Raw genomic sequence first — 25,156 nt, 5'->3', positions numbered from 1 at the left:
TTTGCAGCGTAAGCTGTGGTTCTGGGACGCAGGAAAATTTGTCGATACATCTCCGCGTCGATCTGACAATCTTTTCTACGCTTGAAATAACTGGTGCGATACGGTTCTGGCAAAAATTTGCACCCCTTAGCGCGTTGCTGGGCTATATATCTCAATCGATACCACCACAACAGTACTGTAAATACTGTTACGTAGTATTAACATTACCCACGGCTCTGTGACGAATATTCGCGTCTCACTTCGAGGTGTTAACACAGCGAGCTTCTGTTTCGCAATGATGATCGAACGAGACCCAGTGAATCTAACCAAAGGTTTCGTAGTATACGTGGATGTACGATTTACACGTGTCAGCAAAGCGAACTGCAGAGGAGAAACCTATGTATTTATCGAATTAGACACTTAATTGGGAAAATCGGGAAGCACCAAAGAGCGTTATCGTTTTAATTTCCTTCGTAATTTCAAACACACGCGACTGGCGGTACTTAATATTGGTGCGAAGCAGAAAAATCGATACAAGTCGGAAATGTGTCGCGGAAGATTTAAAAAGATGAAAGGGACTAGTATTTTTTATCGACATCAAAAGCATGGCAAACATTCGACAAGGAAAACAGATAGCGGGTACAGCGTTCGGTTTTATCGAAAATCGACATTCCCCGCTTTAACAAACAACCGTTTGCGATGTACGCGGCTCTTGCTACCCTTTAAAATCCGGCCGGTGGGTGAATTCGGTACTTCCGCTCGGTTCGAAAATGGAAATTCACCTGTCACGCCCAATGTCCTCGAAACACTCCTCGGGACACCTCGATATTATTGGTCGTGACCACATCGACTTTCCACGCACACCTTTTCTTCCTCGTGGAGGCGCAGAGTTACCAATTATCCAAATTAAAGAGACGAAAGGGGTGACGAGATACTTCGAGGCGTGGATACGAACGTTGCCTTCATCGCAGTAATTTCCCGCAATTTTTCCAACTATCTCCACCCCCATCTCGCTCTCCCAGTCTCTCGCCACCGTTTCATCTCCTTTCGCTTCACTTCCAGTCGCTTTATTACACGTTTCATACGCTTTTCATGCTGCGTCGCACGTATGGTCATTGAATTTTGCTAGCGCATCATTCTCCGCTACGATCAACTTTATTTTCATTAGCTAAAATGTCTTATCTGACAATTTTTTATTTTTTATCTTGATTTTAGCTGTACCATAGCTGTTTGAGTTAAGCAAGTGTCTTAATAATTTTAAACAAGAACTGATACTGACTACAACTGTTCCAGATATGCAGAACTAAATATTACGTTAATTATTATTTAAAAAGATCGCGACATTCAGAATGGCGAGAACTGAAATTGGTTGAACGAATTTATAGGGTATATCGAAGGTAAACGTTTGCACGGATTAATTGATATATTGATATCCAACGGGCACCACTTTTCTCGCCTCATCTCGTAAAGAGGTGCGAAATAAACGATTAACAGCGAACGTAATTAGTACAGCATTTACTTCTGCCACATAAGGCTCATTCGACCAAAATTTACCAATATTTTATTCCACATATCCTGTTATTCGTATGGTATATACTATTAAATTACCAAGTCATCAACTTTTCTCCACCATAATGGCGGATTAAACGGAAAAACTTTCTCGTTTTCGGGAAAAATTGTTTGCAGATCTCAGGAATAGACAGTTTATCGAACGGATGCAGCATCATATAAACTTTATTGAAAATTTCCTGAGCCTCTCACAATGGAATCAAAGAACTGAATACGCGGGGGCGTTCGCAGCCACGAAAGGCCACCTGATGTTGCGTTTCGATCGAATGCCTGAAAAAAGCTATCCAACCAGCTACGAACGAACCGCGTGCACGATATTCACCAACAATTGTGTCAAATCGACGATAACAACGCTCTAACAAATAAACAGTGCTTCCAGCAATACTGATCGTTAAAAATATTGCCCGAGACAAAATCGTAACCCAGTTACCATGCTAATCTCCTTCGAACGATCATCTTTCGCGTTGAGAGAAAACATTTTTATGAGCGTTATTAAATTGGTTACGTAACGAAGATCCTGTCGTAAAGCGGGGATGCGAATGGAAAATAAACGTACGTAAACTGAAATTTGGTGGAAAATGGGCTACTGTAATAAACCAATGTAATTATACGGGATCAGTTGTTGTGATATTGAATAGATGCTTATTACGAAATATGAGAATATCTCAAAATCATGATATTATCTCCTGTTGTCCATGAATGAAATTCGTTACATTTCAAATAGTGACATGTACTTCTGCAAATCTTTCAATTACTTTTCAGTGCATATAGATGATACCATCAGCTTTAATAAGTATCCATTCGTTGGAATTACGAATAACATGAAAATACTAAATTACAATAGACCAAAGAGATGCATCTCTCACGAAGAACGTGACAGCGTAGGGGATGATGCGCGAGCCTGCACGTGCGATTAAAATTTAGTCTAGGCTTAATAGAGTCAACGAAGGTACGCGCGATCTATATTTGAACAACGCGAATCCTGCTTTGGTCTATTAATAAACGAAGCCGGTCGGAATACGAGATAAACAGGGAGACTGTAATTAGAATCGGCAAGCAACCCCGTGCCGTCTTGGAAACGCTTGGATAGGGTTGCGCGATCAATTCGTGGTGCGCGCATGCTCCTCGAACACAGCGTGAAAATTGTTTCAAATCGGAAAATCAGTTTCACCACAGCACTTTTCGTCATACGTCTACATTACGTTCTCAATTGGAGAAAGGGGAAAAGGCGCATTGCATTTATGGTACGATCGTAGCGAGATCGCAAGGATGGAAGTCGTTCCGTGTGCATCGTGACTTACCCTGCTCTGCAGAACGCATAAATATACTGCGAAGTTTCGCAGTTTAATAGTTGACGAGAACGGAAGAGAACGGTGCAACGAGACCTTTTGCTGGGTCATTTTCGACTCAATTCTATTCTCGTTTCTTCGAGAAACTTTCTAGTTTGCAGACGAACCTACCAATGTTGTTCTTGTAAGCTATGGTTCATGCACACCAATTTGTACATTGATAATGCATTTTCTTAGGAGTTGAGATAAGTTTAGTTATAATGAGGATATTATAAGATGGAATAAATTGCGAGAATATTACTAGGGCTGTTTACACTTGTTTTTGTGAAACGATACTCGTTAAATAAATACATGATAAATACAATTTTTTGTAAATATATTTATAAGAAGTCACTGCAATCAGTTATTTCGATTGCCTTGGTAGTTTCAGTGTTAAGTTTCAGAGTCTGTGCACTGGCGCGAATTATGAATGACTCTAATTGGAGTCGGGGGAACATAAAATTGACCTTTGAAAACAGGGAGTTCCTGCTTTGGAAATGTTTCCCAAATTACTTTGCTTCGTGGAATAACGTATTCACGACTAACCAACCACTTTGGTTAGTCGGAAAAACCGTGACGATATTTCTCAGTAATATAATTCGAAAATTACATTCTGTTCCCATTAAAATATTTACGTTTGAGAACTTTCAATAATTGTTTAAAGTATTATGGTTTTCAACAGTTACAAAATACTCCACAATTCTACGATAGATCGCAACAGAATCGAGGGGGAGAGAAAGAGATCCTCCCGGCTTAAGAACCTCGACCGTGTTTAATTCTCGTTGAAAATTAACGTCGTTCAGACTGACAGGAAATTTCCTTTTCAACGATCGAACCGGATCGTTCTTCGATGAAATATCCGGGCAATTAGTTGCTCTCGACTCATTCTGTAACCCTGCGATTCTCCTTTAATGGAGATTATCACGTATCACAGTGTGCCCTGAATGTAACGATTCAAATTCCGTTTTCTAACTTCTCGAGCAAAAGAAGAGGAAAAAAACAAAGAGGTTAGTAAAAGGAAACAGGTGTTAGCCCTCTCTTCACCTCGAAAGGCGGCTCTCAGTCGCCAATTTAAGCCACTTTCGCAAAGTTTCGAATGCAAAGAGTTAACGGATGCATATTTAATTCCTTAACTTTTCTAGTGCACGTGCTTAACCTATATTAAATATCCTTAATGCTGACCGAGAAATCACATTTGAAAATCCTTTAATTGTTGCACTAACCCTGTGACTAACGGTCCCTCCTTTCATCATTCACGCATCGTTTGTTTCGAACCGTACATACAATTAGCAACGACTAAAAGAGAGATAAACACTGATTAAATTATTGTTAATTGAAAGTAATTCACATCATACAGAAAGTGGACGTATTCTTTTCAATTTTCTTGGTAATTATTTGCACTGAGCACTAAAACAATATGTGACATGACGCTACACACCGCTTTACAGACGCCATATTAACTTCTCGCGAATACTAGTCACGTGACGTAAGAAAGGAACAGGTTGAACGACTCGTTGCTACCTTGCGACATTGTCAAAGAAGTTAGGTTTAACGGAAAATCGGCAGAAAAAGTAGACACCAACCAGTATGCGTTCGCCAGGTATTTTCCTACGAGGACGAAAAACATAGAGGTGCGGTACGTGACTCCGTATCCTCTTGACGCCTCTTAGCGCTAGTTAATTCATTCGCGGCACGTTTGAATTGAGGACGTAACAACCTGTGCACAAGGACCAGAAGAGAAGTGAGAATAAGAGGAAAAGTGGCACGGTTTTGCGCTCGGTTTCTGTACCACCAGAGAAAACCTCTAACAAGATTAAATAACTGTGATTCGATAAACGTTTCTCACCCTCTCGTGTCGATAAACCATAAATTTCAAGGTTAATTTCAATGTTGTTTATAAAATATTGATATCAACGCAAGTATACGAAGCTTACCAGAATCTTCGACAATCCTAATCGATTCGAAAGCATTGTGGCATTATTTGGAGCTGTTGAAACAGGGCAACCACTGATTCCACGAATCACGATGCGTATTCGCGAGTCGAATCACGTCACGCTACTGCGGTAGCTCATAAAAAATGCATCGAGATAATACGGCGCCGTTGGGACAACCGCAAATTCCGCATAAGTATACTTTCTACGACCACACAACTTATTCGACTCAATTATTTACTGAAAACTATCCGTGTGATTTTCTTATTGAAAAAACAATATATCCCTAGTGCGTACAATTTCCCTGGCAGGCAACAAAATAGCGGGGGTAGTCCTGCGTGTACCATAACCACTGTTCCACATAAAACTTTTAATTGTTTGAATACTTTAAAATGTTCTTGCTCTTCTAATTGTCCTTAAGAGAATACACCATCCTACATAAGCCACGTCTATGGAAATTTGAAAACTTTTGCTATCAACTTATAAGAACTTGCTATTTTTACAGAAAATTTTAACGAGTTATTCATTTCTGCTAAATTAATAGTGGAACGATCCCACTTGAACTGTAAAAAATTATAGGAAGAAGCTGAATGTTATATTTGTACTCGCAGAAAAACAAAAACTCTTTTAATTTACTAATTATCTATAAAGAAACTCCAAGATTTAATGAAAATATGTGCACGTTCCAATAAAACTGGTTTTTTTTATCTTTAACATTTGATTAATCAGCAGTATACTGAACGCACTCTACGTCTTCATCAGTGTATCTCAGTGCGAGTACCTCTCTATTCTTGGAACGTAGATGTCGACAGAGTGTAGTCCTGAACTTCAAGTTAGTCCCCGGAGTCACGAAAGTCTGTAGGATAGGTCGGAAGTCGAGATGATGCTCGCGGAGCTCTAGGGAATATTCCAAAGTTTCCTGGAAGATCCGGAAGATGTTGAATCGGATACAGAGCCAGTCTCGAAGCCAAGCGGACTTTCTGCCCTCAATGGCCCACGTAGAATTACCGTATCGTTTCCACAAAACCTTCAGAAACGAGCTTGGCTATCGAGAAATTCTTTCATGACGTTCGGTAGAAAAGCAAGTAGTGAGTCGTTCAGAAGGTTCGTGTCCCCTGTCTCATCTATTAACTTCATTATACCACTTTTCGATAAAAAATTGTTTCACATATTTCTGAATACTTTCTCTATTCTGATCTATACGATTAGATATATCAATTTCTTTATATATACCGTAACAAATGATACAATAAAGAAGAATTGTAATTGGTCCATATTATATTTTTCAAAAGCTCTTAGTAATTTAATCAAACCTTCATGTTCTTCTATAATCAGTGGTATGAAAAAATATACTTTCTCAAATGCTAGGATAAAAAGAAATATGAGAAAGTAGAATGTTGAGACTAGCACGACACAGCATAACCACTAGGTCAAACGATATTTTATTACTAAAATACGAATGTAATAAACACAGCACACGAAATAAAAAAAAAGCGATACGAATCTGCAAATTAAAGGTATATGGAATAAGCCCACAGCTTTTTCCAACTGGCAGAAATTCCCAAAGCAAGAGGCGGGACCCGTACCATTATCATTTCGATTACCGAATGCCGTTTCGAATGGCGGACACTACGAGCCCCGAGAATTCCAAGTCGTTATTACCACGCGCATTTCCTATCTTTCCCGTGGCTCCCCGATGTAATCAGACCGTTTACCAGTGAGCACAGAGAATATCCGCAATCTGTGGCGAATTTCATTAATTTAAAAGTCCCCGCAGCCCCAACCACGACCCAACGTAACCGTAGCACACCTTCCGGTGCCTTTCTCAAAGCGAGATGCACCTCAACCACCCCGGAGATCAACAATACGAAGAATTCTTCGGTGGAAAGCCGCAAATTCCACGCGATGCTCCACAGCAACCGGTCCCATTCGACCGCTGGCATTAGTATCATTCCAACCAGCGGGCAATCTTGGCAAATATTAGCCCAACACGCGAAACGTCGACGGTTTCCACGTTCCCTGATACGAATTGCTGCACGCTACGCGGAAACCGCTCAGAACGAATATATTTCGATCGGTCGTGAACGATTAGCCCCGTTTCAGAAGATGCGCGCACCCCAACGTTCTGCTCGTATAGGTAATTCGATTCGGGTTCTGGCACACGCGCCTACCCACCCGTGGATCTTGGGAATCCGTGGCATTCCTAGTTAATGGGTCAATGCCGCCGGGCACCCGCAGTTGGTTTAACCCTTTCACAACAGCCTATTCATCGCCGCTGACCTTTGACCATCGCCGATAGCCCGTGATCGACGGTTTTTCGTGACTATCGCGATCCCAGAGTGCTCTCGACTGGGGTACGTTCTCGAGACGATACTTTTTAGGCCGACATAACCCTTCGGTTGGAGTAGGGGCTGTATACGCGGAGGAAATTGCTCGTCAATCAATCGAGTGGATTCGGAGGGTCGATTCATTAAGAAGCTGGGAGTGTATGGATACTTGTTGTATCGATGCTTATCTTGCTAGTGTAATTGGACAATTTTTATCTAAACGAAATCAGCCGCTGTTTTTCCAATGTCGTAAATTTCTTTGATACATGCTAAAAGTAATATGGGAGAACATTTCTTTAGATTTAGGATCTCCTGTTTGAGTTCTGCTAAAAAACTGAGTTCTTCTAAAAAGTATACCTCCGCAAGTCAAGCAATGTTCCTTCGTACAACGTACTTAAGTCTCGAACTGAAAAGGCCAATTAACGCTTGTTTCGTTACCAAGCTGGGTCCCCCCGCGTTACTTCACACGTGCACCGCGAATCCAAACAAACGCGATATCGCAAATTACGTGCAGCTCATCCAATTATATTAATTAAATATCCCTCAATGGGATAAAAAGAGGGCAACAACAAAAACAACTCTGATCTCGATGGTAATGCCAACGACTGTAACTAAGTGCAACATATTTTCCATCTCTTTGACTGCTTAACACTTTTACTAACGAGGATGGCTCGTGCTCATCCACTGGAGAACTCTCCTTATACGCACGACAACTCGAAGTTATCATCTATGAAATCGAGGGTAATTGTAATCGGTCAGATATTAGCAACGCCGATTATGTACATCAATAATTGTCTTCTTCTGAGAAATGCTAGCTCCAATATTGCAGTTTTGAGATATACAGTGAGAGTAACTTAGAAGTGAATACACCTTAAATTTAAATATAGTTCTACAACTCTTGAAAGAGTTTTTGAATAAATTTCGAAGCTTCAATATATACACATACTGGTTGGTATTGGTTCTAACAAGTTTACCCTTTTTATGGAGAAAATATTTTTTCATGTCCGCAGTCTTCACACTCTTGGTATCTATTGATTAAATCAATTCACTAGCTTGTAATAAGTCCGCTTTCAAAGTGGCCACCAGCCCAGCGAAAAGGTTAAACCGTGAAACAAAGCAGAATCTATCATGGTCAACGCGGGTAATCTTGTTATACCGGAGCAACTTTTATCTCTGCACGCTTGCCGCGGTTACGTAAAGTTATTAGTTTGACCTAATTCCACAGTGGAGAAACAGAATGGAAGGAGAAGGAAGCATGAAAGAGCACGCACTAAAATGGCATGAATTTCTACAAAAGCGATCCCTTGAATCAATCTAACCCCTCTCGTCTCTGCGCTTCCACTCTGTTCCTCCCTCCATCACCGTTGGATTTACAGTCGGTGGTAAATCCATCTTATACTTTTTACTGCTCCTTCTTTACGTTATCAACACCCCACTGATCTAATTACGTGTGGCGTAATAAATAGAAAACTACTTCAAGTACAATTGTCTGCACTAAGAAGAACCGAACTTAAATAAACAACTTAATATTATTTATAAATGTACTGAAAGAAATGATTAAATTTTATAAATGAAACGCACGCGATCGTTGATTCTTTTTTAAGGGGTGAAATATTGGTGTAAAAATATCGTACAGGACATGGATCCGTTTGTATAGCATTGAAATGCAGATATCCCGTAGAATGATCGATCGATTGGAAAATGAAACCAATGAAAGTCATCGTACTCACGTTGACTGCTACTCCGTCGTATGATGTTCTCGAGGAATGTGTTTTGCGGGGCGACCAGGCCCCTGCGCCCCCCTGGCATCCTTCCTTCCTTGGATGATCCCGGATCCTGGTCGCTGCGGCTATCAGGACCTCGACCAGCCTCTGGCTACGACGGTCACGTGCTGCGTTCCTCGCCGCATGTCCAATCCTCTTTCATCTATCAGCCTCTTCCTGTGTTTCCTTCTTTGCTTTTCTCTTCTACACAGCTGCACAGATGCACGCGCGCGACAACGGGGCACGTTCACTAACTGAATGTCATGATTCGAGGGTAGTTCACCATTGTGGTACCGTCCGAATCACCTGTCGACGGTTTCCCGTCCGCCTGGAACCGGTCCAAATGAGCACAACCACCGCGGCGGTTACATCCGCTTCTCCTATATCCCCTATTAGATACGCTCTAGCACCACGATTAACTCTAATTGTCTTGGACGCGTGTTTCTAGTAAATCCTTCACAGGGTGGTCTGCACGTTCTAGCGTTCCACAGCTAAGACCGTCCAGACTCGGAGGAAACTTCACAATTCTCCAATATATAACGTCCAGTTTGTTTTTTTTTTATATATATATAAATATTCGAATCGAACAAAAAAGAAAAAGAAAAGAATGAAAAAAGGAGTCAAGAGTATAACACGAATTCCTTAGGAGAGATTTTCGATGATTCCGGGATCTACCTGGCAACCTAATAACCTAGACGTCTCTGTCGTCACCTGAACGCGAACGCTCCTCCGTTGCTCCAACGACCAGCGTTCAAACACTTCCTCCAGTTTGTTGCGTACTCCAGCTCCGCGTCCTCAGTGGATTCGGGACGTAACGCAGGAGCTGGAGGGTCCTGACTCGTCCTAGACGAAGGAATACGCGACGACAGTGAATGAGGTATGATGATGGAGATGGACGGTCGTAATCCAGATTTATCGAGGCACCGACGACGGCGATGTCGATGGGCTCGCGGAAGTGTCCTCGGTTGGTGGACGCGCGATCGATGACCCATCTAACCGCAGTCTTTCCAGGTGATCGCGCGCGTTATCACGGAAATCCGACGGCAAGTAATTAGATGACTGCGCGCTACCTGCCACGTCGTTCTCCACATCCTCGGCGTCCTCCTCGGCGTCGGTGCAGCTCGTGCCCGCGGAGGAGGACATCCCTTAGACAGGGGGACGTAGTTTATGAGAAATTCTCGATCACATCGTCTTCGCCCAATGCTTGGACCGTGATGTTTGCTCTTTTCCCGCAGTCGGTGTGCTTGAAATGAAAATGGTGCTCCAAGATGTTTCTCAGAAGAAAGTTCTTGATTCGCTGTGTGCAAACTTTCAGTGAAGGCCGAGGCAGACTTCTTAAAACGCTGAAACAAAAGCAATTTTTATTTTTATGAAAATAGTTTTAGATGAAATTAACATGAAAAATGTAATAATAGTAATGAACAATTATAAATATACATAATTGTTATAAATTCGAAAAATGAATATAAAGAAAGTTGTATAAATAAAAAATAATTAAATTAGTTAGTTAACACGTTATATAAATTGACGATATTTTCATTTTTATATTTTAAAGTTTTATTAATAACAGAGAAAAATAGAAATTCTTTAGTAGTTCTCGATGTCCAGTCACCATCGATGACTATCGAATAACGAGTATCTTTCTGTCTAAACTGAGTAATATTAAAGGAGAAACTCTGTTTTGCTGGTTCAATGAATGCTTTGGGTTACTAGCGGTGCCAAGACAAAAATGTGTTTCTATGTCACGGACAATAAATCGTAGCGAGTTATCAGTATGGATTCGTAGAAATATATTTACAAGAAACAGCGGTCCGCAAGACAACATTGAAGCTGCGACACTCGCATAACATATACACAATAGCTCAGGGCACTCGGCGACTTTCGGAAAGATGAAAATAATTGGGTTGGAAGCATTTGATTGACGATGGAATTCTATCTCGATATTGAAATGGCGTTGCAAATGTTTTAGCGCTTGTCAGTCAAAAAAGATTGAAATACTCTTTTACTCTTCCCTTTCAGACTGGTGAAACGTGGGAAAAATGAACGAGTGAGTAATTTGTAGAAATGATGTACTGCGGAGAATATCTACGCGTACAACTCGACGTCTCGAAAATTTGAGGCAAATTACTAGAGTAGATAGCAGTAATCCACAAACAAAAACATATATCCATCTTTTTTCTTGTACGAATGTAAATTTCAAATTATCTTTATAAAGTAATCGTGAATACCTAACCTCTTCAAAAATGCTCTAAAATCACTCACCTGACAAAACAAGCTAGCACTGCGCATCGTACGTCATCGAAATGGAAGAGGAATACGCGCATCCAATTGGAAAAATCAGTAATCCGAGTCGTAAAATTCGATACCCTCAATTTCTGCTACAGATTGCACTCGACAACGCTCGACAACGGATTCAAAACATAAATCGCGTCATGGATCTTATTACTTTTCCAATCAGCGATACTGGCGACGTAACACTTGCTTCTGAGTGATCGTAGAAGCTAAAATGTCTTTCAAACGGCGGCTCGTAAATGAAATTAGTGGGAATATTGCTCCAAAAATTTTCCACCAACACACCAAGCCGACACTGCGGGAGCAACTGTGCTCTCTCTTTCGCTCGCGGCCTCGCGCGTAGCTTTCTGTTTGCGCATGCGCACACATCCAAACATCACGTCACTGGAACTGTGAAACGCACAGTTCAATACAATATATTATTGCATGTTTTTATAAACTGGGGAATGGCTACTGATATTAAACTTAAGGATTATATATTGACAAGTATAAAAAAAGAAAAAAGGACTCATTTGACATATGGAGGATTCGCTGCTCATTGTTCCTCAGCAAACCGTAAATTAGATGAATTGTTGCAAATTACTACAGTACCTTTGAATTATCAAATGTCAGTAACGTATGCTTCCGTGAATGGCAATTATGCACTATCGAGTCGCTTCGTGGCAGCCGTTTTCCTTTGTTTTCACACGGAAACGCGTTTACACAGCGTCAACCGCAGCGTCAACTTATCCGTACATCCTGCCCGCCATAATTAGTCGAGTCTGACAGTTGGTGGCGTCGCGTACGATTATCGATGAAATATCGATTACTTATCGATCAAACGCTTCACAATTCAGGTAACACAACGACATGGTTGAATCGTACAGAATACTTGTAAATATTTTGTGAAGAAATAAATAATTGAATAATTATAATTACGTTTAGCTTTTTAGTGATTCGTTGTTATGTAGAGGTTAATTACAATTTTTTAGTGGTGCATCTAAGGACGATGTATTCTTCGAAGTATAAATTTCTAATGAATGCCAAACACAGTATGCGAACAATCGAACAACGACACTTTATTCTACTAAGTCAGGTGAGTATTTTTGAAAAATTTAATTTCTATCATCTGTTACTGACATCGAGATTACGCGAAATCTATCTGTCCTGCGTATATACATGCAATATTTGTAGATACTATCGTTACAGCAGCAGTTATTTTCTTCGGAAACAAACCTGTGGTCGAGTATTTCTTTTCATTATTTTACAAATATCTGTGAATTGCAAGGAGATAGCCTAACTGATACGTAAAAAGAATTCTTGGATTATATCACGGAATAGGAATTTGAGAAGGATCTCTCAGATTCCAATCGAAGGAAAGATTACTTTTCTTTCTTTGCTGTCCTGCTACATCCTGACTCGTTCTCTCGATATCCTTTGTTTTTCCAACTCTACTGGCATCGAATTGTTTCGTCAAGCGTCGTTTGGAAAACTACTTAATAGCAATAATATATCTCGCGCACCTTATATTATATTATATTCAGTATGATCTCTCGTTTAAATGTTTCGTGTTGAAAAGTGATATTTTAATTTAGGTTAGGTTAAATTTTTCAAGTGGGGTTAGGTAGTTCCGCTTCCAATTTGAAACGAAAATAGAGGTTAGCTCTAGGTAAAGGGCTTGCTTGTCCTTTCATACCTGTATGTTGAGAAACAGGTCACATGAAATGATATTCCAGAAATTAAAATATCTCTAATTGAATATCTACCATTGCACTAACTAATGATTAATATCACATTGAAGAATTTTTATTAAACATCCATTGCGATGTAATATGCAGTCAACTCTTCTATAACCTGATTAATTCGTACTGCGTTATAAGAGAACCGCGTTATAGGAGAGTTGACTGCAATATACCTTCCATATTTTTGTTTCTTTGTAATTCAATACCTAAACGAGTTAAAATTGGACTAATCCACTATTAACTGAATAAATGGAGAACAGCGCAGCGCGTCCATTATCTAGTGAACAACGGAGGGGAGTAGTCAGAGAAGTACAAAGGGAAATCAACCGTCTAAAAGCAACTATTCTCGTAAAAATTCTCGAGGGTTTTGTCGGCAAACAGAGGAGGCATTAAAGCAGAGAGAATCGATGATACGTTCGTGAAGGAGGAGAGAATACGCCGATTTATCTAAAAGTAGGCGCAGAAGAAGATGAAGATGCCTTTGAGAATTCAATAGATATTCAATTGAGAAGTTCATTGACCAGAAATCTTGTAAAAAAAAACATTGAACTAGTTCGCGTTTAGTAATTGATGCCAAACCGTAGATCTAATATTTCAGTGTTGTAAGAATCAAGTTTCATAATTTCTAGTTGCTTTATGACTTTTTACGAGCGAATCTAGTATCAGAAACGAAAGTCTTTGAATAAACTATCAGAAGATAACGATTTTCCATTTTCGTGATCGCTGCTTCCCATAATCGTCACCGACACGGGTGTCGAACCGGAGGCGACACTTCCGGGAGAGATCAGACTGTCGCTGGGAGGTGCGCCAGTATAGCAAGGCGAGGAGAAAGAGACAAGATGTAGAAAGAGGGCAAAGACCGGGTGTCGGGAAAGAGGTCACCCGGATTTCAAGCAGTCTTTACACACCAGAAAACGAGTCGTATCTCAAGGTAGCCTATTATTTTTCGTGGGAGGAGTTTTTGGCACGGCTACCACCCCTTCATTTCACCCCTTATTCCGTCGAATGATCGATCGTACCACCAAGACTATGCTTTTACGTCCATACAGCAACGATGGACGCCACGAAGAAAAACGCGTGATTCTGCGATCGGTTTTCAGCGTGAAAGCCTTCGGAGTCGCTTGTCCGTGGCTGCTTCCAGTAACCATTAATTCGACAATAAGATTGTCGCTTGAGATCGGTTGCTGTTATGAGTAATAGCTGCAAGAGGTTGGATTTCGTCCTTCGCTGCATATACCTTCGTAGATTTCTTATTTAAATCCTTGGAATGATTAATCTCTTGTCGTGGATAAGAATAACCGGGTATCTAGAGCAATGGTTTCAGTTTATGGGCTCAAATTGTTCTCTGCAACGAGACTTTAATGGCTTTAATCCAATAAGGATCCGTATTGCGTTAACGCAACATTTTGTTTTCAATTTCTTTCCGAGTCAATTCAACTGTATAGTTTAGAAGGACTGCAAATGAACCTTTACGTTGTCGCAACGTTGATCTTTAATGGGTTAACAGAAGGCTTTCCTCTAGAGACCGATAATTGCATGTAACTTGTATAATTTCATCTCTAATAGGATGAACCATATTCATCAAATTACCTTCCATAAGGAAACCTATTCCTTTTTTTCCACGAATTCGCAGCCTTCTATTTTCTTTTAATCATACGTCTACCCTAAACCATCGCTCTTCATTAATTCCTCTATCAATTCTTCTATCAACACGTTACCACACTCCCTTACTTCTCTAACAGAACTTATCTGCCCTAATTGATTTTGTACCACGTGAGTGAAATGTGAAGAGCAATTAAAAGAACAGTAAATTGACTAGCGGAAACCCTGTGGTAATGTCCACTTTCTTCTATCTATAGTCGCTTAAAACGTAAAAACCAGAATGTCGAATACAAAAATTGCTATAATTTTCTATTGCCGTTCCGTATTTCTTCCAGACCCATGAAAGGAGCAGAAAAAAGAAGAATCAGCTGACACTCAAAATATTCACAGCCCCTTGGCGAAATTCGTAACGCGGGAATGACGTCATTGGTGAGCGGATACGCGCGCGCGCGCGCGCGTAAGCAGAAGAGGAATAGAGTGGCCCTGTTTCGCAATCTGTGAACGTCGTTTTCCGCGATTCGTGCCACGAGGGCACCGCTCGTAAAACCATTTCGACAATCTCACCGACATAAATTATAAAATCGACCGACGCCAGATCGTCTGTGCAATGCCCGGAGCATGTAGGACGGTTCGAGAATCGCGACTCCAGATACTACCCTCTCTACCGTTTCCCCTTTCTTCTTTCTCGGATACATTTTGCTACCATTGGACTAGAGATTTATTCGCGTCGATTGAAGGTAAGTTAAAGTATTCTGCAAAGGAAGATTTATAATAATCACTTATTTCCTTCTTTCTTATAATGAAGTACATTAGATACGTTTTGCTTCATTTATTAAACAGTAGCAACAATTTCAGATATTTTTGGGATAGATCCTGAATTTATTGCGAGCTAGGAAACCTGCTTACCTGACGGTAAAACTACTGTTCAATGTACAGTGAGAGTCCTTTCAAAAAGTAAAATTTAATCAAACAACTTTACAACATGTGTTATACACAATGGAAATTATTTCAAAAGATACAAAATAAGTTTGGAATTGTGCATATGTTATCTAAGATGTAATATATAGGAATAAGAAATGAATTTCATTTGTATAAGCTATAGAGTCACTTTTAGCTACCACAGCATATGCATTCTTAATATTATAGATAATGATACTTCTGTCCTTTGATTTCTATATAAAATGCTTTTTACCTATTAAAACGAACAATGAAGTAACGCCAAGTCACTTTTTGTTCTAGTAAGGCAGCAAGTTGGATCAGAAGAAATTGATGTTCAAGAGAGACGAAGAGAAAAACAAAATCAAACAGTAACGAGCGAACCTTCTGGTAAAGAAGACCACGAATGATCTAGACGTGATATACTCTTGGAAAGAGAATGAAGGAAATTGGTAAACAAAAAAACTGATAGAGGTATAAAGCAACAGATCGGTGATGCAGAACGTGGAAAATAGTATTCGTGCCACGAGGTAACAGTACATGTATACGATTTTCGATTTCCCACGAGAGGTCAGACGAATTCATAACCCAATCTGCTCGCGGAGGGAAACAACGGGGCGCCGATAGGTTCGATAACGAAACGCGATCATTGGTCCAAGTTTATTGTTTTTAATCGATACCTGGATTCCCTCTAACGAGATGATTACTAGCATGCACGAACTGTACAATGATACATACCCTAGACGGTATAATTCTAAGGGCTCGTGATTATTCGAGAGTTAAATTATTGCGAACAACCCTCTTGAGTAAATTTAATTAGTGTATAGAGAAACACGTGCACCTATACATTTTCGAACAACTCGCGAATTTTACTCTCAGATGAACACGTACTCTAAGGATTCGTGTACATCTGAGAGTGAAACTATCGTGAATTACATTTAAAAGTCAAATCCATTGATGTATGTGGAATTGAACAATTGTTTTCATCGATAATGATTCACACGGAGAGTATAGAGAAGAAGGTGGTAATAAGTTTAATATAAAATTTCGAAATTATTAAGCCGTAGAAAGTAAAGAATATGAAGAGAGTTTGAGGCTGAAAACTAATAGAGAATAGATAATTGTATAAACATAAAAAAAAGAAACCACCTTCTCACCTACGTTAGAATACCACAACAGATCCTAATAATAATGCAAGCATTCGTACCTTGCCGCTGTTTTACATAATTGGATGAATGATGTTCGTGTCTTTGTAAGATGCGACAATAAACTCTATCCGTCCAATGCGATGAAACTTGACTGTACATCTACAAGCTACCGCACCAAACAGGAAGAATTTCGACCGACAACAAATTTACCTAATCAACTAGAAAGTCACAGAAAAACACAGAGGCTAAGTGGAGGGAAAGGTACTACACCCTACGGTCCCGTATCGGAAACACACGGTCCACGTTACAGAGTTTGTGAATTCGACGACCTGTGAAGCTGGCAGAAATCCAGAACACTCGTCTCTGTTGAAAGAAAGCCCGCGACACGGCCGATAATCATCGTAAACGTCGTCGAAATCGTCTCCCTTTATCATCGCCTTTGTCGATGAAGCGTATCGCAGAAATGAAAATTCCATGTATCTCTGACATCAAAGCGTACAGTGCTTTCCAAGCGTTCAACGGTTGACAAGTCGCGCAAGAAATTTTTGAAAAATTTTTTACTAATTCCTCGTAGATCGACGGACCTATTTGCATGTCTATGAGAATTTCTCGTGGAAAGGACGGAAGGATTCTACCTCCATTTAAATGCAGATGATTCCCTGTACAGACTGATCTCGTTGATCTCGTCTTCAACTTGTGCAGCCTGGCTATGCTCTGCTCGTAGATCGATCGAGTCTTTAGTAACCGACACCGATGAAACGTTGTATGACGTAATATATTTCAGGAAGAGGGAGGTGGAGGCTTGATGTTCTTTGGAAAATTTTCGGAACTCTCCATTACGAACGATATCTGCGCACCTTTTCCTTTTTCCTCCAAACCTCTCCTGAGGCAAACCTCGAAACCAGAGATACGAAAAGGGATTCACGTAATTGATGAAAAAGAAAATTTCAGTCTTCCTTTACCATCAGTCATTCAAATACTTCCACTTGTGAGAGAGACTGTCGCAGGTTTGCTCGTAATTTCTTCAAAGCGATCCACAAATCATAGTCGACGTTCTCCATTTCTTTAATTCGTCGACCCAAATATCGAACCTCGTCTCTGCCAAGTCAGAGGATCTCCTTTGTTCTTTGATAATGGCTTCGATAGAATCGTTTTCAAGTCAATGTCATAATAAAAATACAAAAAATGAAGGGAAAACGTGGGGAGAAGGACAATGTAGAGAAATATTCGTGCATTTCACGTGGTTTTTTTAAGAATTCTTAAGCGAAGAGCAAATATCACCAAATGGATAAGATGGAACAGTTTTACTGACAGGTTGTCGCATCTTGACCTATCCAACGAATGCTTCGCCACCGATTGATCCACGCGTTCCACTTCTCACGACTCTACCCCGCCGAATCGGAGGGTTGATTACTCAAGAAATCGCCGTGATTCCAACACCACCACCGCGTCTCCCCTGACCTTGCCCTGCAAACTTCCACACCGTTCCGTCCCGTCCCTTGGAACGATCCACGTCTCTGTTCGTCAATCGGCTGAACGTATTGGAGCGGTCCACTCGCAAAAAACCCTCTCTCTAATAACCACCGTCTTAAATACACTGGTACGATTCGACCTCTTCGATTTACCCAGCCAACAATTACGTTCTAATATTCTTCCACAATTAAACGTCTTCTAATGGTCAACAGGGTAACTGTGTCTACCGGAAAGAAAAGGAAAGAAAAAGAGCAAAGCAAGAAACATAAGTACAGACACCGAGAGAAATAGTATGATGAAGAATGGACATGTAGAAGAAGGCAGACTGGAAGACAGAGGGAGGGAAAAAGCGCAAGGAGTCCGGTGGCGCATCGGGAGACCGCAACGATCGCGATATCATTTAGCGTCACGTACGACTAAAAGAGCCAACGAATCCGATCGCATGATGGATCGTACCGATAAGAATATCCCATGGAACGTGTCCGATCCTCTCAACGTCGTTATCCGCGCTGGTTAAGCAGGGGTGGTTCCGTCCATCGCGTTTCTGGATCCTATCGCCCTGAGGATCGATCGTGGTCGGGTGCACACGCGCTGACCGGTTACGGTACGCGTTCGGGAAACGCGTCCCGGACACGTTTCGCATACTCGAGACGAACCCGGATTGCGTTTAATCAGACGAAGGACTAGGATCTCCCTTCGAATCTCGCTTCTTCTCCGTGTCTACGTTCTTCCGCGTCCTGGTCTCAATTCAACTCGACTTCTTCCTTGTCATCGCCTCCAGCGCCTACGAAATTAAGCTTCGTTTCGGTTCCGGCCTCCACGCACCACTGCTGCTCCGTCGTCCTTGCTGGCCGTGACGCGCGCGTATGTATGTGGCGAGGCGCGCGCGCGCCCGCGCGCACTAATCAGCGTATACTCGCGTACGATAATTTCGAGAATCAGCCGTGCGGCAGGCTGACCGAGTGGCAACTGAGACTCACCCTCTGTGGCGGCGCTGACTACCCCCTACCCCTTCTACGCGTCACCGTCGCCGCGCGTCGCTTGCCCCTTCTACGAGGCAACCTTCCCAACCCCGCAACGCTCGCGCTCTTACTCTTGCGTCATTTCGTCTCGCGACTCCTTCGAATTTCCCTCTCATCCATGATACAGTGGAAACATCTACCCCTTCATGTACTTCGATTACGTAGTGACAAAGTAATCGCAGGTGATGTTAACGATGGAAATACGCGACGAGAAGGATGTTATATAAGTCTACAAATGTTTTGTATATTTACAAATGAAATTTTCAAAATCTGGTCCTAGGGGTAGAATTGTTGGTAGATATGTAGTTCGATATTTGGAATAGAATAGAGGGAACTATTTAATATAGACTAAAAATGAAAGTTATATTGGGAAAAAATATAACAAATGAAAGATACACGAGTATTCTATATATATATATTTTATGAAGGATTGTTCCTAAGGATACGGTTCTGTAAAATTATTAAATGTCTGCAAGAAATTATCCAGTCTTTTGACAGCTTTAGTAATTCTAATAGGTGTGAACGATGGAAATGTTTTTCGCCACCGTACCACGTTCTCTGCCACGTGGATCCCCTGCTGACCTACATTCCTTTACGTCACCGGGATATCTTGCTTTAGTAGAACTAGCAACGAGGTGGAAACGTTCAAACGACGAATGCATCCCACAAAATTATAATATAATTATTTTGTCTTAACCCCTTGCCTTCTGACCGCGAGTTACATCCATGACGCAGGCAATTATACATCATCTCTACACTCGTAATGAAGTTTAATTTTAATTTTACTTATAATTTTAAATGATAAGATTACTTGATTAGTAAATAAAATTTCATGTTTCGGACTTGATGCAGTATTGAAACAATGAATATCTAACGCTATACGTAAAGTTATGGAGAAAATAGCAAGGCAAAGGGTTAATTTCAAAATTCCCGACGAAAATAAAAAATATGAAAAATCTCACGTGTTTAATTGCAAGCTAATACTATAAAGAATATGTTGGTTCGACGTTTATGGATTAATTTAAATGGACTAGCAGTCTATTGGATTCAACCCTTTGAGCGCTGAGTTATGCTATGCGTTCATAGCCCAGATTGAATGATAGTTTGAGAACCTATATATGCAATCATAGCGCTCGAAGGGTTAGTTTCATTTTTGACCCTAAAGTCGGTTGTCCACATAAAAAAATTGGGAGATTAACTTTTTTTTTGCATTTCAGCTGCACAGGTGTGAGGAGTGGAATCTTTGAGAGAGAATTGGCCCACCCTGATAGCCTTTGTAAGTAGCTTCTTGTAGGTATGCATACTGGAGCGAAACAGCACGAAACTGGAACTGGGAAATCTATAATTCCACCGAAAAAGATGGTGCTTTTACCTATTTTGGCAAGCGGAGGAATTGCCATGGCTACAGATATTACACTTAAGTAGTATATATTGCACAAGTAGAAAGGAAGAATACAAGAAAAAGAAGAGTCCTTAGATTAAATTTCGTCCACCATATCAAATGGAAATAGAGGGTGCTGCAACTTTGCAGTGTTCGTATGTGAGCCATACCTGTTACTCAAGAGACCCAAGTACAAGATCTCTTCACCCTGGTAGAACTCCAAGGTAAAAAAAAAAGGTAACCCCCTAATTTTTTTTTGATAAGATGGTCAATAGTTAGGGTAGTAAAATTGATCGTTACAAATTTTCTGTGGGCAGCCGCCTTTAGAGTTAGAAATGAAATTAATGGGGAAACAGTATATGTACGGATGTAACGTACGTGTATATGCGAGATGCGAGACGGACCAGCGCTAGAGGCATCTCGTTATCCGCGAATTTCCGGCCAAGCTGTTTACAGTCTTAACCAACGGCCTTTTAATTACTTCAACGATGTACGGCCACAAAGTTGCTCGACTTTGAGGACTACTTCCGTGAAACGTGCTACCTTAATTACGTTTTCTTCCGTGCTTCCTCGTTGCATTGTGGTAGACTTTTTTGTTGACGGAATATAGGTGGTTGATGACGAAAATGTAGAATGCTGAGAACTTTTATCCGTTGAATGGATTCTCAAGAACACTTGGTTAATCATATTTTGAAAGGAAAAAATTACTTCTTTCATGGCCAAAAGAGTGACCTCGCTACCCTTAAATAGAACTAAGAGAGTGGTTCATCGAACCCATACATCCAAAACGTTTACATTGCATAAATTCAAGCTTTCCTTTTCGTATCAGTTCGTGGCATTATAGTAATTTTTACTATTTCCTGAGGTTTATATAAAATTTTCTTCAAAAAACATTTTTAGCAGAAATATATAAAAAAAGATTGTGAAATCGATAGCCACCCTCTTAGAATTTCGCTTAATGAATCAAGGCTCAGAAGTTTTAAGAATGAATATTATTGCGAAGGAACTAGAAAAAAATATAAAATTATATAGGGTGGTCCATATAATTGGATTATTTTTGAAGAAATGAGGTAAATACGTGGTGGTAGAACCACAGATAAGGGAGAATCCACAAATATTATGATACTGTGGACCACGGTGTACTTCTAACTGTTTCAACCATTCGTAGTCCATAGTCGTGTATAGATAATGTTTGCAGTGGTAATCGTCGGCAAAAAAAGAATACACAGAACTAAAAAGAAAGATGAGAAAGGAAGAAGCTGACAATGAGAGAGGGTTGGTTCGATCGAACTTGTCGAAAGGAGGGCGCCACCTCGTCGGCCACCCTATTTGCCAGACCGCATCACTTACAACCCCCTCATAATTACTATGCTACATAGTTTATCGCTCCACTTGAACCATTTGCACTATGAAATCATAAGATATTCATTTTTATGATGCCGCTTGTTGCTCCTATCACTCCATGCTTTTTATACCGTCTTTTTATTACTAAAATGCACTTCGAAATTCATTCTTTTTTTAGCTTTTATATTGTTCTTACAATATTAAAACTATCAAAGTAGTAAAAATGGGTTCAATGGTTTATCTCGTGTATATTTTACAAATTTACTACGGTGCATTTGTAACGATCTTCCACGATCCTGTGTACAAAATTGAGAGGAGGCTTTGCTACTTTTCGTATACATTTCTATTTCTTTGGTACAAATAAATATGCTTTAATCATAGATAGTTCTAATATAAAAAATAGAAGATAATTCGTACTTTTAAACCTTCACTCTAATTGCTTCTGTCGTTAAACCTAATATTTCTCTGGCAACGGTAAGCAAATATTATATAATGTAAGCAAATATATTACAGGGCGATAAGAGAGTTAAATATCACCGTGACACTGTAAAATGAAACAAGTATATGCGATGGCCCTGGTTTCGTGTACACCAACAGAATATTTGCACGAGTAACTGTCGCACACGTGTACACTTTGATTTTCTAACGCTAATTGCGAGCCGCGACCCGCTAGCTCTCGAGGCCCTAAAATTAATTAATGGAATACCAAATGACGAGTCGCGCCGAGGCCTCGTTCCCCGGAAAATGCGAAATAAAACGGCGTACAGCGATCGTGCCGCGAATATCAATGCTCCCTTCGTTGTCAAGAACCAGAGTCTCGTCCTCGTTAATGACATACCACCCTATCATTATGTATCCCCTTCTTTACTCTACCTCTTTCTCTCTCTTTCTCTTCCTTCCTCGTTTTTCTCTTAGATTTCTTCCTACTTCTCATTTTTCTGTCTTTTTTTACAGAGCCAAGGGAAAAGATAATCCTGAGGTTGATGATGTTTAACTCATGCTTCGATTAAGACGCTTTTCTTCATGTCTCGCTTCATCAAATCATTGCTCAAGCAAGTTTCATTACGAAAATAACAACTTCGATACGTACCAGAGTAATTTATAGGTATGTTCTATTTTAAATATGTTCTAAATAAGATTATTTATATTTAGTTCTTTTGAAATAGGCAATGCAACAATCAACATTTTCAAATATACCTTAAAATATACGTAATACAACAAAAGGAACGCGAAAATATTTATTTTAAATATATTGACTAATTACAAAAAGAAATAGCACAGAACAATAAGTTCGTCTTAATATTTAATTTATAATTTACAGTTAAATCTTGTTTTCATTATGAACAATTTTCCAATATTACTTTCACCTATCTTGCGTGAAAATATTTCGACAAGAATATCTCATTTACTCTTACATTTGCTATGGAATAATATGAATATAATCAATAATCTGCTCAGATTAGGAGACAAACTAAAATAAAAGTGTTATTTGCGCGATGTCTTCACACTCTGTCGACTATTTAAGCGAAATTCGAGCATCATTCGAAGGATACGAGTGCATCCGTGCATAAACCGAAAGAATTGCTTCTATGAAATTAATTACGCGCGATCTTCAGCCATCTCGTCGAGCAAAAGACACACTTGGAACCTCGATTGGCTGATTGCCAAATGGACTTTTACGTACGCTTAGACACCTAGTCTCCGCAAAAATCACCAAAAATCCATAATTGTTTTATTATTTCGTATTGCCTTTGATTCTCTTCGTTATGTGATTTTAGTTTTGGGTCTTCGTGTATTTGAAACATTGAACGGTATGAAAAATAGACTAAAATTTTCAACTATAACAAAATGTATTAAATCACTATTACACATGTGTCTTTTTATCGACGATCATCCCCTCTAAAAGGATGATAATCACCCTCAAATATGAATATTGGAAATATATTATAGAAGCAAAAGGGTGCAATAAATACAATCACATAACAAACTTTAAGAAAAAATAATTTATTTAAATAATATATAAGAAATTTTTATTCTTTTCGTTACTTCTTTATAGTGTGATATGTTCTCTTATTATAAGGGATAACTTGCTAATATCATGAAACATAATAAAACATTATATCCTAAAAATAATATTAATATAAAAACATTAATTTAGATTATTTAATAATGGAGAAGCTTTTTCTTTTTCATAATTTTACTTTATGTCAAAACCTTTGTAAGACTCTTTCTTGGACATCAAGTTATATAATGGGATAATATCAATAATAAAAGAAAGAGAAAAAAACTCAATTCAATTTTATTGTAACAAAACTCAACAACCATCAAGGAACAATAGTTTTATTTAGAAGTTACAGATATACTATATTCTTACAACCTATAGTCATAGTTAATCTTTGGATTTTTTTTCCTCGGATTCCTCCTTCTGTAAGAGGGCACTTGAGATACCTACTTTCTTTAATTCTTCTACCAGCTCTCCATTTCTGTGCATTTCTAGAAGTATGTCACATCCACCCACAAATTGTCCATCTATGAATACTTGCGGTATAGTGGGCCAATTGGAAAAATCCTTAATACCTACACAAAAGTGACTATAATAACGCTTGGTAATAGTAGCGTTGCTTGTTCTAAAATTCATTTCTAATTGATCTAATATTTGTACTTTGAAGAATTACAGAAGGAATTATTTTTTGATTACAGGAATTACCTTGTCTAAGTTCTTCATTTTCAAGAACATCATGGGCATCATACTTAACATCGTGCATCCTTAGTATCTGTACAACAGCATTACTAAAACCACACTTAGGGCTGTCTGGAACACCTTTCATGAATACCACTACCTTGTTTTTCTGTAAAAATCACAAATCACAATAGTCGTTTAGGTACATTTTAAGGTAATGTTTTTACATTACTTTCTTTTAAGTAATTACTTTCTTACAGTACAACTTTTACTTATATTACATACTTTAATTTACTCGATAATCTATGATTTCGATGTATAATTAGTGACAATTATACATATTACATATATTTCATAATTTAAGATTAGAAATAGTAGTGCATCTATACTTACTTTAACAAGGTTAGCAATCTTATCAGTAGTTGTTGAAAAACTTCTGATAGTTCGGAGAACACTAGAGGAAATCATATCTTGAACACAGTTGTTTAAAACTTAAATTTTTAAGACAAAAACAACACGAGAGGTTATCCAGTCAACATAGTAATTACGAATGGGTTAGGCCATGTTGATTTTCCCTTCTTATTTACAGCACAGACGAAGAGTAGGATAGATATATGACCGCGTGGAATTTCGCGTCTTACGAACTGAAATACCGACTGT

At 39.4% G+C, this 25,156-nt stretch overlaps 3 protein-coding genes and 1 long non-coding RNA gene across 4 annotated transcripts in view; 1 reads left to right on the top strand and 3 right to left on the bottom strand.

The window, feature by feature from the left end:
- Positions 1-9,374, bottom strand: part of Eag (potassium voltage-gated channel protein ether a go-go) — a 48,311-nt gene extending 38,937 nt beyond the window's left edge. The window contains exon 1 of the mRNA XM_076901665.1: positions 8,865-9,374. Within this exon, the coding sequence (XP_076757780.1) occupies positions 8,865-8,943 (79 nt within the window). The 5' untranslated portion in view covers positions 8,944-9,374. The remainder of the gene's footprint in view (positions 1-8,864) is intronic.
- The window catches only part of LOC143427487 (uncharacterized), a 161,142-nt gene that overhangs the window by 4,714 nt on the left and 131,272 nt on the right, over positions 1-25,156 (top strand). The gene's annotated exons all lie outside the window — the stretch shown is intronic.
- Positions 9,495-19,130, bottom strand: LOC143426900 (uncharacterized). Its single transcript, XR_013102207.1, has 2 exons — positions 18,526-19,130; positions 9,495-10,240 (listed from the first exon to the last, which is right to left on the bottom strand). It is a non-coding gene; the product is annotated as an uncharacterized LOC143426900 (long non-coding RNA).
- Grx5 (Glutaredoxin 5) lies at positions 24,099-25,081 on the bottom strand. The gene is made up of 3 exons (XM_076900982.1): positions 24,890-25,081; positions 24,524-24,665; positions 24,099-24,393 (listed from the first exon to the last, which is right to left on the bottom strand). Exons 1-3 carry the CDS (start codon positions 24,962-24,964, stop codon positions 24,206-24,208), a joined length of 405 nt encoding a protein of 134 aa, XP_076757097.1. The 5' UTR covers positions 24,965-25,081; the 3' UTR covers positions 24,099-24,205.

This window comes from Xylocopa sonorina, chromosome 9 (genome assembly GCF_050948175.1).
Source record: "Xylocopa sonorina isolate GNS202 chromosome 9, iyXylSono1_principal, whole genome shotgun sequence".
Lineage (NCBI taxonomy): Eukaryota > Metazoa > Arthropoda > Insecta > Hymenoptera > Apidae > Xylocopa > Xylocopa sonorina.
Note: the sequence above shows the minus strand (reverse complement) of the source record. Positions and strands in the feature narration are given on the sequence as shown.